Source organism: Talpa occidentalis, unplaced genomic scaffold (assembly GCF_014898055.3).
Source record: "Talpa occidentalis isolate TD23 unplaced genomic scaffold, MPIMG_talOcc4v2.1 talOcc4.7, whole genome shotgun sequence".
Lineage (NCBI taxonomy): Eukaryota > Metazoa > Chordata > Mammalia > Eulipotyphla > Talpidae > Talpa > Talpa occidentalis.
This window is the reverse complement of record NW_023605083.1, coordinates 7,613,239-7,627,514: the sequence shown is the minus strand read 5'-3', so window position 1 is coordinate 7,627,514 and position 14,276 is coordinate 7,613,239. Positions and strand designations below refer to the sequence as shown.

Here is a 14,276-nt window from a genome sequence, read left to right as displayed (position 1 = left end):
CTTACCATGCCAGCTTCTTCCATGACTGTGAAGGTCGATGCACCTTGATCTAGTTCTTTTACACCTCCAACTGTCACTGAGGGTCTGGAAGAGGCCACAACACTCAAAAAAGTGTCTGAGGGCTCATAGCAGACACAGAGTGCTACCACTCTTCCCCAGAGGGCGCTGGGACACTCGGGGAAGGCCCAAGGGGGCCATGAACTCATTTGGGTCCAGATGGCTTCAGGGAGAGAAGAGCAGCCAGGAGGCCTGGGATATGTGTGACTGGGCCACGAACAGCTGTATCCCAAGAGCCTGGAGCCCGGGGTAGGCTGGCTGAGCCAGCTAGGGGAAGCTGCTGGCTGGGGTGCCCACAACCAGCTGGTGTGTCAGGGCAAGGCAGGATAGAAGCAGTGACTGAGCCTGGCACCTGCCAATGATCTCACTGAGCTGACTCTTGGGGGCACAAAGTTCTGCTGCCCCCAGTGACCAGTGACCACATCTGGAAAGTGTGACACTCCAGGGTGGGATTGAAGGGAAACTGCTAAAAACTAGAGGTAAGGTCATCTTACCTCTTTCGGTCCTCACTTAGGAGGTCAGGTTCAGAGAGGGGTGCATTTCGTCACTGCAGGTTGGAGGTTCCAAGAGGTTATATAATCTCTTTGAGGTCACATGGTTCACTTTTGTGCCTGGCTTCTTTAATCTAACATAATGTTTTCAAGACTCATCCACATTGTAGCACGTGTCATCCCTTTTTCACAGCTGAATACTATTCCCTCGCATGGATATACTGCGTGTTTATCCATTCACGGGATGAAGGACACATGGGTTGTGTTCACCCAGTGGCTAGTGTGAAGAGCGCTGCTGTGAACATTTGCATGCACCTCCTGGTTTGAAAGCCTGATTTCAAATGTTGGGTGCATATACCTGGGAGAATTATTGGGTCACATGGTAACTCCATGATTAGCCACCTGAAGAACGGCCAGACGGTTCTCACAGTGTCGATTCACCTTTTGTTTCTGTTATTGTGAAGGGGTTTATCTCCTTGCAAGTGTCACTGGCTTCTCGGCCCTCCTCCTCCCCAGTCACGGGCGGGCCGGGTGGTGCCACCCTCCGCCTCCCTCTTCTCTCCCGCCTCTCCCCTGCCCCCAGCTCCGGCTCACCCAGCCCCCGTTGCAGATACTCGGCGGCGAGGACCAGGTGCGGATGACCTCGGAGGGCTCCGACTGCCGCTGCAAGTGCATCCTGCGGCCGCTGGCCAAGGACGCGTGCAGCCGGGTGCGCAGCGGGCGGGCGCGGGTGGAGGACTTCTACACCGTGGAGACCGTGAGCTCGGGCACCGACTGCCGCTGCTCCTGCACCGCCCCGCCCTCCTCGCTCAACCCCTGCGAGAACGAGTGGAAGATGGAGAAACTCAAGAAGCAGGCACCCGAGCTGCTCAAGGTAGACTTTCTGGGGTGAGCGCAGAATGGGAATAGCTGGGCATAGGCTGGGCATAGGGAGTACCTGGCATAGGCTGGCGCCAGGCGTCCTGATGGAAAGTCCACACACACACACACACACACACACACACACCAGGGCAGAGGCTGTTATCACCCCTTTTTACAGGTGAGGAAGCAGAGGCTCCCTGAGGGGGGTGCCGCTTCTTGCCCAAGGCCTTTGGGCCAGTTTGGGGGCAGGATTCTCTGATGTTTGCTGAGTATAACCCCTGGCATCTAGTCCTGTGCCCCCTGTTTCCCCTAACCAGGTCATCTGTCAGCACCTTTATACAGATTTCCCCACTATTCGAAAATAGAGGGTTCCTATCCAGTATGATTTGGTAGGTTGTTTTGGGGAGTCAGGAAATGCACAAAAGTTTTCATATTAATTAATGGTACTGAAATTCCCAGATCCCAACAATGACCTACTGAATCACACCAAATAGGAACCTTCTATTTTCAGATAATGGGGGCGACCTGCATAGTATTAAAATTGTAAATTTTGTGGCGTTCTGTAGTCTGTAATGTAGTAACATTTCCCATGTTCAAGGACCATCTGCAGGCCAGATGTCATGCTAAACACATTATTTCTCTAAATTTTTAAACCACTCTGTGAAATAGGGGATCTGTCCTCATTTCATGGGCAAGAAAATTAAGGTTTGGAGACATTAGGTAACCTGCCCAAGCTCCCACAAGTGACACAGAACCTCTACACTATCCTTTTACGGGAAGGCTGTACCACCACTCCCTCCACCACTGGCAGATTAGAAAGAAACACCCTCTCTGGGGGACACAGCCCAGGCCAGGGCCTGCCAGCAGGACCCATGGCTTGGCCTGTGTGGCCTAGATCACAACCCCACAGCCATCAGGCCCCTCTGCGCCATCCGTGCCGTGCTCAAGTCCATGCTGCTGGGCGGGGGGTGGGACTTGAACCCAGGTCCTGCTGTGTCTAATGCATAGCTCCTAAGCCACCTTGCTCCTGTCCTCCTTTTGTAAAGGGACAGACTACTTAGTGTCTTTTGACAACATCTTTTTCTTTTATAATGTCTTTCAAACATATGAGTATCTACTTTGCCTTTTTTGGTATCAAGAACTGTGAAGGTGGCTGAGAAGTTCCCCTGCTGGTGAGCTAACCAGTTCACTGCCAGTGTCACAGATGCCACAGGAGAACCCAGCCTCCGGGTTCAGAGACAAGGGCCTTTTTTACTCACAGTGGCCAGAGCACCCACATTTTCCTGCACTGGTTCTCCCAACTCTGGAATCCACGGGGTGCTGCAATGAGGGTTGGGCAGCACGTGCACCCCAAGGGGCTGTTTTTCAAGAGAGGAGCTCGGAGCTTAAGGGGTCTACATCTTCTAAAGTGGGTGCTGAGCCTTCCCTGCTCCAGAAGGAAACGCCGTCTCTGTGTTCCAGGGTGGCTCATGGTTTGAGATGGCCTGCAACGAAGATAGTCAGGAGCTCTGCATCCAAGACACACAGGCAGACTGAATAATTGCCTCTGGGCATTGGGCTAAAAGTCTTTCCTTTAAAATTTTCACTTCACTTTTAGTTTTGTAACAACTGAATGGATACCAAAACTCTCAAAGTTAGAGGGAGGGTGTTTGAATTTTAAGCCAAGGGCCTATTGACAACTTGGCAGCGGCTGGATCGCCCTCCCTGGGGCCTGGCCAGGGTCCTCCGACTCCAAACCCCAAGGCCGTAGCCAGATTTCAGCTCCAGAACAAATCCAACTCCTACTCAAATCTGCTCCTCAATAACTAAACTAAGCAGCCTTGACACGAGGATACACAAAACCTTGCTATTGATGCTAGCTACTTTACCATTACCACAACCCTTTGCAGAGGGAACTTTTGGACCCGGCTTTACTTCTGAGGGAATCTGAGGCCCAGAGAGGGATCATGGCTCGACTAAGATCACACAGCAAGAAATTAGCAGCACTACAGGTTGACCCCAGGAAATCTCTGCTGTGGCCCCATGTCCACTGCCAGGGTCACTAGGCAGCTCTCTCAGCCAGGATCCCACTGTCCCTTAGACCTCATCCATGTGCAATGGCCTGGGGGTTTTCAGTCAGCCTTAGAGGATTGCAGTGGGGTGGTGGTGGGGTTGCCCCAGCAGGTGGGTCTAGAGAGGAAGAGAAGATATTCTCCCTCTGATGCCTGAGGGGAACTGATACCTGAGGGGAGCTGATACCTGAGGGGAACCCAGAAAAGTCGAAGAGGAGAAGGCGACAGAGGCCTCTCCCATTGACTTGGCTCTCCCTGCATCAGCAGGAGGCTGGAATAGGAGTCCCAAGGGGAGGACATTAGGGGAAGCCCATAAGGGAGGGCTGGCACAACCACCCTCCACCCACCCCTTGCCTCTACCCCAAGCCTTCTCCTCAAGCTAAGCTCTCCAGCTGTGGTTTGGCCTTAGTTGCATGACTCTGAAGAGGAGGGAGGGCATCCCTGATCCCTTTTCTTGGGAAGGTTGTCTGCAAGGGCCTGCCCCTGGCCTCTTCACTCCCTTTCTTTCTGGACATGACCCAGACATGGGCCTTCCCTTTTAGAACCCCCAGGCTTGTGGGAACACAGCTTCTGACCTCAACAGTGCAATCGGTGCCGGGCCAAGGGATGTCTCAGGTACCATGTGAACCTGGAGGAGATGATAATATTAGATCTGGGCTTTGAGGGATGTGTAGGAGTCTGTCAGAGGAGAAATGAAGGCATTGTCTGGTGCAGGCTGCTTCCCCGCAGTTTCTCTGTCACAGCAGCTATGAATGCCTCCAACACACTGCTTCTCAAATTATCTGTGTCCAAAGACCTGTTGTTTAAAAACTCTGTCCAATACCAATACTTTGGTAAAAAATACTTTGAAAAAAAATTATTAGAAAAATGAAATGAAATTGAAAGCAGACATTCAAAATACAAGCCCCAAGTCTTACTTAGGGAGTTACCAGATACAAAATTGTTACAAAATTGATACAAAATTGTCAAATGATTCTTAAAGTTTGTCAGAACCCCTTTCACATTTCATAATTCGGATTAGTAACTAGCAGTCTGGACCGGCACTGGTCCGCAGACCACACTTTGAGAAGCAGGGCTCCAACATGCCACGTCTCTCCCCTCCAGATCTTTGAACAAGCTGTCCCTCTGTCTGGAATGCCCCTCCCTTGCCACCCACCTTTGCCTGATCTGTGCTCCGCCTTCAGAACTCGGCTCAAACAAAACTTCCTCCTGGCAGACTCCTAATCCACAGCTGCTCCCAGATAAGGCCAGCCCCCCATCATTCATGATCTGAGCACCTGTGTGTTACTCGCTGTGTTGGTGAAGACTCATGTCTGTCTTGTTCATCACCATCCTTAGGCCCAGAGTAAACATTTGCTGAGGTCAAGGAGGGTGGCAGGGGCTGATCATGAGGGCCCGAATGCCAAGCACATGAACGGCAGCAGGGAGCACACACGCCCAGCAAGGAGGCAGGTCAAGTTATATCGCCGTGGAGAGACCCTGGCCAAAGCGGAGGGAAGCCCGGAGGCTGCTTCCCAAGCACTTGCCATGCACCCACTCTGTGCTGAGCCCCGTTCCTCACCACAACCGTCTCCAGTCTCCCAGAGAAGGAAGCTGGGACACCTAAGAGGTTAAGTGTGTGGTTCTCAAAGTGTGTTCCACAAAGTCCTAGGGGTGCCATGCAACCCTCAGGGCCTGAGTAAGCTTGCAGAGGAGCAGAAAGAGTCAAGTCCCCATCCCTGCTTCCATCAGAGCCCACCTCCACCCCCTCACCCCCATTTCTGTTTTAGAGATCAGAGTCTGATGGGAGAAGAGCTCTCTGGCTTAAAACAGCCGGAACACCCCTGGGGGAGCGAGAGTGAATCTGTTTTGGAAACAGCTGGTCGGGACCAGACAGGCGTACTGTCAGCTCAGGCCACAGGAAATGCAGCGCCCGGAGGGGGCCACATGGGAGGGTTGCAAAACCAGGGAGAGCCAGTTTCCCAACTGGAATCTTGAGCCACAGTTTCCCTGATGCTCTGGCTGGCATCCTGGTCATCTGGACGGAAGTGTCCTGCCCTGTGAGGTGTGGCAGGGAGGGGAGGAGAGGGGCAGCTGCAGGGAAGAGCCCTGGGCTGGGTGATAGAGACCTAGTGTCTGCCACTGACCTGTTGTGCCAGCCCTAGTCCTCGCTCGGCCTCAGTTTCCCCATCTGCCCATAAGACAGGAGCCATCCTGCATGACAGGAAAGAGGTTTGGGTTCTGTTCCCAGCTCTACCCCAAACAGCCAGGTGGCCTGGACAAGTCACGTCACCTCTCCCAGCTGTGGCTTCCCAATCCGTCAGATAAAGATAAAAGTTGGCCAAACCTTGTCTTAGGTTGGGTCCCTCGAAACAGACCCTGAGGCGAGTGATTCATGTGCAGGTGATTTCTTAGAATAAACTGGTACCGAAGTGGAGACGGGAACCCCCAATAGGGGATAGAGCCCAGCCAGGGTGTGATCTCTGGCCAGGTGCCAGCCTCAGCCCCAGGGGACGCTGGAGAGTGAGAAACAGCTCAGCTGTCTTACTGGGGCAAGGGAGCTGGGCTCTTAGACGCCGATACCAGTTAGATCATCACCCAAGGGCTGCCCAGGAGGACAGAATACGTTCCCGTGTGCTCTGGGGTGCAACAGCCCTTTGAAGATTCAGGGATGCAGGCTGCTCCAAGGGGGCACGACAAAGCTGGGGGTGGGCTCGAGAGAAAGAAGGATGCCAGGGGCTGTGGGGGAGCAACTCCGGTGTGCACTGGTAGGGTGGTTGTGAGGATGAAGTGGATTAACTCCTTAAAGCCCCTAGCACAGTGCCCACCACATGGCAATGCATAAAGATGACATCGGTGCATGGAAATGCGTAAAGATGACATTGGTTGCTTTTCTCGTGACTGCTAGCAGGCTGGGTCCCGCAAGCACGGAGGGCCTGAGCAGGCCACCTGGACTTCTGTGCTGTGGTGGGGCTCCTTTTGCACCCTCTGTGCCTGACCCTGCGCTGGGCCTGTCCCTTAAGCCTCTGCCTTCCCCGCAGCTGCAGTCCATGGTGGATCTCCTGGAGGGCACATTGTACAGCTTGGACCTGATGAAAGTGCATGCCTACATCCGCAAGGTGGCCTCCCAGATGGACACCTTGGAAGAGGTAAGGGCTGGGGTTCGAGCCAGAGGCCAAGGTGGTATACGGTGCTGGGAGTGAGACCAGTGTCCAAAGGGGTCTGGCAGTTCTGGCTAGTCCCTGGTGGCCACCGGAGGCGGGTCCCCAGCAGGGAGCTGCTGGCAGAGAGATGGAGGGTACTGGAAGGCTGGGTGGGTGACAGGGACTTCCCCAAGGACAGGGACAGGCAGGGTGAGCATGGAGGGTCAGGCTGGAGCGTCGGGGTTTGCCTCTCTGCTGGCACAGCCTGGCGTCTGCCTGTTTCCTGCATCCTGCCTCTGCTGGGCTGTGGGGAGCCTGGGGACATGCAGCTGCCAGGAGCAGGCGTGGGGGCTTCCTTTCCCACTTCCTTTCCAGAAGGAGGGGGCAACCTGGGCATCCTGTACCCGGGGTGGGGGTGGGGATTAACCCCTTACTAGCCCCCAAGGTTGGGGTCACAGTGGCTTTAATTATTCAAAATGTGTTTGATGAGTGCCTTCCATGGGCCCGCCCAAGTCAGCAGGGAAAAGGGTAACAATTGTTGAATTTCTCCATTGTACCAATATTTCCTGTGCACCTAGTGTGCCAGGTTCTCTTGTGGCTCTGAAGGTATCCTCCTTTGCCCTTTCCTCTTGTAATCTTAGGAAATGTTAACTCATTTCACATAACTGAGCCAGAGGATCTGAAGGAAATGTCTGTTGGGACTGGAACAAATCAGACATGATTTCCGCAGCCACAAAGAAATGATTTGTGAATTATCTTCTGTTTTGCATTATCTGTACTTTGCTTCTGTTCACTGAAAGCTCTATGGGAAACAAGCCTTTTGCTAGCCCTGGCAGGAGGGGGGAATAGCCTCACTTGGGAGGAACTGGCTCCCTCTGCCCAAGGAAAAACCCCAGGGTTCAGGCAGCCATTTGGGGTCCCAGCATCCCCCTGATCTCTTCCCTTCGTCAGCAATTCAGAACCAGAGGCAATTTTGCTCCCCAGGAAAGAGTTGGCAATATCTGGAGATATTTTTGGTTGTCGCAGTTTGGGGGAGAGGGGAGAAGCTATTGGCTTCTTGGGGTTGGGGCCAGGGAGGACACAAGATGTCCCGCAACGCCCAGAACAGCCCCCCACACGCACAGCAGCCTGACACACGGCCGTAGTGCCGAGGCCGAGAAACCCGGCTCACGCCATCTGACTTCTCTGCGAGCTAGTTCATAAGGCATTTTCCCCATCCGGAGCCTTTCCGGTCCTCTCAGTAATCCTGACTTTTAGCTGTTATGATCATAATGATCCTCATTTTACCAGCAAGAAAACCAAGGCTCAGGGGCCTCCCCGGTGGCGCAGCGTTGAGCGCTGGGTTGCGAAGCTGCCCGCAGCCTCTGCAGCGCCGGTCGTTCCCCGGGTGAGTGTCCCGCATGGCGCGCAGACCTCTCCTGCCGCCCGCTGCTCCCCTCAGCAGTGTGTTTCGTCAGTCTGCCTGTTCTGTTCCCCGCTCTGGCTCTGGTGAATCCTCTCACCCTCCCACGCTTCTGACTGTACCCAGTGCATGTATAAATAAATAAATAAATAAATCTTTAAAAACAAAACTGAGGCTCAGAGAGGTAAAGTCATTAGCTCAGGGTAACCCAGCCAGGGAGCAGAGAGCAAGGACTTGAATCCAGCCTCTTGGGACCTGACTCTACACCCAGGGCTGACTGCACATGCATCGTTTTTAGCTCATTTTCTCCTCTCAGAATATCTATCAATGAAATTCTGGACGCCTAATTCTGATACTTTGCAGGTCCACAGCAAAGAGATGCTTCCTGCATCTCCTGTGGTCTCTCCTGCTTCAGCTAAGAAGTAGACTCACACAAAGGAATTCCACATACTCCCCAGACCTGCTGGGGCTTTGGGCACCTGGAGCCAATACCTGCCAGGCTGCCCAGGCTTCCTGAGTCCTGCCCCATGAACCAGGCCAGTCTGGGTGACAGCCTGGTGACGGGGATCCCTAGGTAAGGGGGCGTCCACAGAGAGGAACATGGTGGCTCCTACCGGCCCATCTGTTCTCAGCAGGATTCAGAACCAGGGGTAGATTCTCAGGAGGCTGGGATGGCAAAAGCCAGGCAGGGTGCCCAGCAAGGGGATGACAAGGTGAATCAGGAGAACAAAAGTGTGGTTCAGGTGGGGCTAGTGCTGTGGGAGGAGCCAACAGGAGAGCAGCCCAAGGCCTGGAGACTAGGAAGGATCAGAGATCACCCATAGCAAAACCCCAGAGCACCACTATTTGGGTATTTTACAAAATGAAGGGGTGTGTGTGTGTGTGTGTGTGTGTGTGTGTGTGTGTGCGCGCTCATATACATATACTATAAGTGAAACTAAAAGGTAAATATAAAGTAGCAAAAGATTTCTAGCAACTTACATGACCATCCATAAAGGACTGGCTCCATGAAACACTGCCCATCTACACCATGGCCTACCCTCTGACCAGTGAAAGGAATGGGCGGGGCAGGCAGAATGGTGCAGATCTGGAGCTTTCCGCAAAACAGGATCAAGTGAAAAAGGACAGAGTTTGGAAAAGAAAGGAAGGAGGAAAGGAAAGCGGGGACAGAGGAAAGGAAGGAACCTGTCACAGCTGTTGACACTAAGAAAAAAGGTGGGGGAGATACTTTTTATACCCCGTTATATCTTTTTTTAAAAAAAAAAGATTGTATTAACACTTTTCAAACAGTAAAGCACTTAACATTTTTTTAAAAAGATTTATTTATTTATTTATACATGCACTGGGTACAGCCAGAAGCGCGGGAGGGTGAGAGAATTCACCAGAGCCAGAGCGGGGAGCAGAGCAGGCAGAAGGACCGAGGTACACTGCTGAGGGGAGCAGCGGGTGGCAGGAGAGGTCTGCGCGCCATGCGGGACCCTCCTCCGGTGGCCGGGGAGCAGTGGGGATCGAACCGACCGGCGCTGCAGAGGCTGCGGGCAGCTTCGCAACCCAGCGTTCAACCGCTGCGCCACCGGGGAGGCCCCCCGTTATATCTTTTTAATTCTGTGCCATCATCATGCACTCCCATTTCTTCCCCCCTCATCAGTCCGTAAGGCTGTGTGTATACTGGGCGTTAGGACTGTTGTGCATTTGTTATGACCATTCCTCCCAATCTGTCATTGTCTTTTCTCTACTTTTTTTAAAAAAAAGATTTATGTATGCATACAAGAACTGGGGTACAGGCCAGAGGTGTGGGGCGTGAGAGGATCCACCAGGGACAGAGTGGGGAACAGAACAGGCAGACTGACTGAAATACACTGCTGAGGGGAGCAGCGGGCGAGTCAGGAGAGGTCTGCTGTGCCATGTGGGTAGCTCCCTGGCCAGGGATCGAACTCTCGCTGCAGAGGCTGCGGACAGCTTCACAGCGCTGCACCACCAGGGAGGCCACCAGGGAGGCCCCTCTACTTTTTTTGTTTAATTTCTTTTCCCCACCACCACCCTGTGTGTCTCCTTGTCCCTCCCCTTCCCCACCCACCCACCTCAGGGCTCGCAGGACATTTGCTGACGTCAGTAGTTTTTGAAAGTGCGTTTGTTGTTGAATTGTCCAGTATTTGTTTTTATCATCCTGACTTGCTCTGCTGTACATGACTTTCAAATTTCCTCCATTGTGTTGAAAATGGCTGCGTTTCATCCTTTCTTGTGGCTGCGTGATATTCCATGGCGTGGATGTACCGTGTCTTTTTGCTCTGTTCACCCATGGAGGGAGATCACAGCTGCGTCCATGTCCCAGCTACTGCAGAGAAGTATTCGTTTTTATCCATGTTTTTTTATTCATTCGTTTTTTATTTTTTTATTTTTTAAAGATTTATTTATTTATTTATACAAGCACTGGGTATAGTCAGAAGCGCGGGAGGGTGAGAGAATTCACCAGAGCCAGAGCGGGGAGCAGAGCAGGCAGAAAGACCGAAGTACACTGCTGAGGGGAGCAGCGGGCGGCAGGAGAGGTCTGCGTGCCATGCAGGATCCTCCTCCGGTGGCCGGGGAGCACCCGGGGATCGAACCGGCGCTGCAGAGGCTGCAGGCAGCTTCGCAACCCGGCGCTCAACCGCTGCGCCACCAGGGAGGCCCTTCATTCATTTTTTAGATAAAAAATGAGTAACGACAGGGTCTCTGAGCAGCATGCTTTGCCTCTCTGTCCTCACTGGTGCTCCCCACTGTGACCCGCAAGCCCCTGCTCAGCAGACTGGGCCACCAAGCCCGATGGCTGGGGTGTCTGTCCCCAGGACGAGGGGGTGGGTCAGAGGAAAGACCTCAGGTCCTGCCCCCACAGAGTGTCAAGGCCAACCTGAGCCGGGAGAACGAGGTGGTGCGGGAGAGCATGCGGCACGTCAGCGAGCAGCTGCGGCGCTACGAGAACCACTCGGCCATCATGACGAGCCTCAAGAAGGAGCTCTCCAGCCTGAGCCTCCAGCTGCTGCAGAAGGACGGGGCCCCGGTCCCTGCCGTTGCCCCTGCTGCCGCCACCACCGGCCCAGGCAGCAAAGCGCAGGTGGGGCCGGAACTCTGGTAGTGGGGGCAGAGGCGGGTGGGCTCGGGAGCCAGTATGCCAGCGCCTCGGCCCTGAGCGCCAGTTGGAAGGGCGGAGGGTTTCCAGACTGTCGGGCAGGACTGGGGGCGGGCACAGAGGGAAAGCCCATGGTGGGCGGGTGTCGGGGGGTAGGGGCCTATCATAGACTGGGTGCAGTCAGCTCAGGGGAGCGAGAGGAGACATGGGCATCCCGCCGCATGCCCGTCCCCTGAGCCAGGCGGTGCGCAGTCTTCTCATTCACTTTTCCAGACCAGTGGAGAGGTTGCAGGGATCCCCTCCCTGCCTGGCCTGGGACACCAGGTGGGCTGCAGGCTAACTCTTCCCGCCTCCCCTGCTGTGGTTGGGAGCCTGGCTGGGTCAGGCCTGCTCAGGGGTAGGTGGGCCCTGTCTCAGGGGCCCTGCAGACTTATACCAGCTCATGTAACCAGCCTGGGGTGGACTCCTGCCGCGCACCTCAGACGTGCCCGGTTCCAGCTCAGAGCAGAGTGAGCAGAGGCTCCCGGGACATACACCACACCTTGGTCGCATTTGCAAAAGGCCCTCCTGTCCGCAGACAGATGACAGAAAAGGCTCTTCCTCTGGGCAGAAGATTAGAAAGAGGAGCCCCTCCTGTGATGGACACACCCCGGGGTGGGAAAGGCAGTTGCAGCACCGAGTGGATTTCCGCCCCTTTCCCAAAGGACCGGCGCCGGGGGCGGACGCAGACCGCTGCGCTCTCCACTCCGGCCTCGTCTGTTGGGGAGCCTGCTCTCACCCCGACTTCCGCCCAGACATGATCCTAGTTCACCCCATGACCACCTGTGACATGCACCCCCAGCTGGCAGACAAGGAGGCATGGAAAGAGGGTGGCCACTCGGGGTCTGTGTGAGTGCCAAGCCCAGGTTCTTCCTCCCCACGCCTCCGCTCCTGGGCTGACACCATGACGACGGGCCCTTTGTGTCTGCAGCTGGAACCTCCTCCAGCCCGATAAAGCCTGGAGGAGGCCGGTGCCCTGGCCCAGAGCTGGCTTCCTCCCCATTCTGGTGCCAAGTCCATAGGAGTGAAGGCAGCCAGATACCCCACTTGCTGAATCTCCTGAAATCAGCCTAACAATAGGTGATGGCACAGGCCCTGTGTTCTCGTGCCAGGCCAGCACAGGGGGTGTTTAAGAGGAAGTGAAAATAGCCTGTGGGCCGGAACCTTGGTCTCCCAGTGGCCAAAAGGACCAACACAAAGGGTAAGAGGAGAGGCCCCGCCCTGTGCCCTCCAGGCCTTTCGGGAAACTTGGGGTGTCCCTCTGGCCACATCCATGAGAAACTACAGGAAAGGTGGCACTGTGGGCATCAAGGGGGTGGGCCGTGTTCAAAACGGAAGGCACACACCTATTACCATGGCAACACTGGAAGTGTCTACGGTGCCACCCAGCATGCAGTTGGCTTTGTTGTAAACAAACAAGTTAAGGGCAAGATTCTGGCCAAGAGAATCCACGTTTGCAACTGAGCACACTGAGCACGTGCAGAGCCGAGACCACGTCCTGAAACGCGTGGAACAGAGAAAGACAAGGACCAAAAAGGAAGCCAAGGAGAAAGGTGCTTGGGAAGTGCACTGGCTGCTGGGGCCCACTCCCTGTGGCTCCGTGGCGTGACAGGAGTGGAAAAAGTAAATAAATAAAAGATCTCGGGCCTATTAAAAAAAATAAAATAGAAGGAAGAGAAAATACCATAACTTACCAGACATTAAGCACGCACACCCTATTGCTAGGCGACCAACCTGCCCGGTGGGCCCAGAATGGAAGGGTTTCCCCGACACAGACTTTTCAGCACTAAAACTGGGAAAGTTCCAGGCACACTGAGCTGAGTGGGTCACCACGCCTAGGGGCCTGAGAACCTCTCCTCTGCCCCCACACAAAGACCAGTGAGAGACAGATGGGAAGCTGGGCTGGTGGTTGGCTACCTCCAGGGAGCTGGCCTGCAACCTCGCTGGAATTGGGGGGGACAGCATTTGGGAAAGGGGACAGGAATCCAACCTCCCAGGCTGGGCCTCAAGCCTGCAGGGGAGCTAGAGCCAAGGGGGAAGCTGAGACCCACCCTAGTTATGGAGGAAGCCACCATGGGAGGCTCACTGTGTGAGCACACGGGATGGAGGGTCTAGAGCATCCCCCCCCTCCCCCGCCAGGCTAGCCTCCCTGAGCCCCCACATCACCTCCCATACCATCTGCAAATCTGAGACTCTTTTCTCTCCCAGGACACAGCTGGAGGGAGACGCAAAGACACCGACAAATACAGCAACGTGCAGAAGAGCTTTGTGGACAGGGGCCCCTCAAAACCCCCTAAGGAGAAACTGCTGAAGGCAGAGAAGCTCAGGAGGGAGGGCAGCAAGGGAAGATCCACCCAGCCCACAGCCAAGCCGCGGGCCCTGGCTCAGCAGCAGGCCGTGATCCGAGGTATCACCTACTACAAGGCAGGCAAGAAGGAAGCGACCGAGGCCGTGGCTGGTGAGTTGGCGAGAACTGGAGCCGTGGGGAATGGAGTTAGCACATGGATGGTTCTCTACCCTGACCCGGAGTCTCCTCTCCAGTCAGACTGACCCAGATTTCACTTCTGCTGGTTACCTGCTGCTGCCCTTTGCTCAACCCCTCATGGGGGTATTGGGGATGAAATGATAAAACCGTTCGAAAGGGCCACTGGGTGCCTCTCCAGAATTTACAGGCGTCTTCCCCCTCGCTTGCTTTTTCCTTTTCAAGCAAAGATTTGCTGAAGGTCCACCATGTACTTATGTCTCCAAGAGTCTGCCTTAACTTGAAACTCACAGTCTAGTGGGAAAAAACATGTCCAGGACCAGATGCCAGAGGTGGGGTGAGAGAGCCCGGGGGCTACAGCTGGGCCAGGCTCCTGGCAAGTGACATGGGGTCTTTGGGGATCCCTCTCATTTCCAGACTGGCCTTGTAGCCTCTCCAGCTCCTCCGCCTTCTTTTCCCAGAGGAGACCCCGCAGACTACTGTATGGACTGTAGTCTGTGCTTCCTGCCAGAGCAGAGAAGGGCAGCAAAGTAATGAATGGAGAGACAAGAGAAAAGTTCTGAGTACCCACATTTCTGAGCCGTCTCTGCTGGGGTATCTCCTGATCCCTCCCTGAACCCCCCTTTCCAGATGCCTGATCTCTTTTGGTGACCCAATTCTGTGCC

The 14,276-nt window shown here is 54.6% G+C and overlaps 2 protein-coding genes across 9 annotated transcripts in view; one reads left to right on the top strand and one right to left on the bottom strand.

Annotated features, from left to right (window-relative positions):
* The window catches only part of NR6A1 (nuclear receptor subfamily 6 group A member 1), a 254,728-nt gene that overhangs the window by 177,171 nt on the left and 63,281 nt on the right, over positions 1-14,276 (bottom strand). The gene's annotated exons all lie outside the window — the stretch shown is intronic.
* Positions 1-14,276, top strand: part of OLFML2A (olfactomedin like 2A) — a 28,952-nt gene that overhangs the window by 6,812 nt on the left and 7,864 nt on the right. For both annotated transcript variants that reach the window (XM_037492345.2, XM_054689668.1), the window contains exons 2-5: positions 1,159-1,422; positions 6,481-6,588; positions 10,857-11,075; positions 13,338-13,587. In XM_037492345.2, coding sequence (XP_037348242.1) covers positions 1,159-1,422; positions 6,481-6,588; positions 10,857-11,075; positions 13,338-13,587 — 841 coding nt within the window. The remainder of the gene's footprint in view (positions 1-1,158; positions 1,423-6,480; positions 6,589-10,856; positions 11,076-13,337; positions 13,588-14,276) is intronic.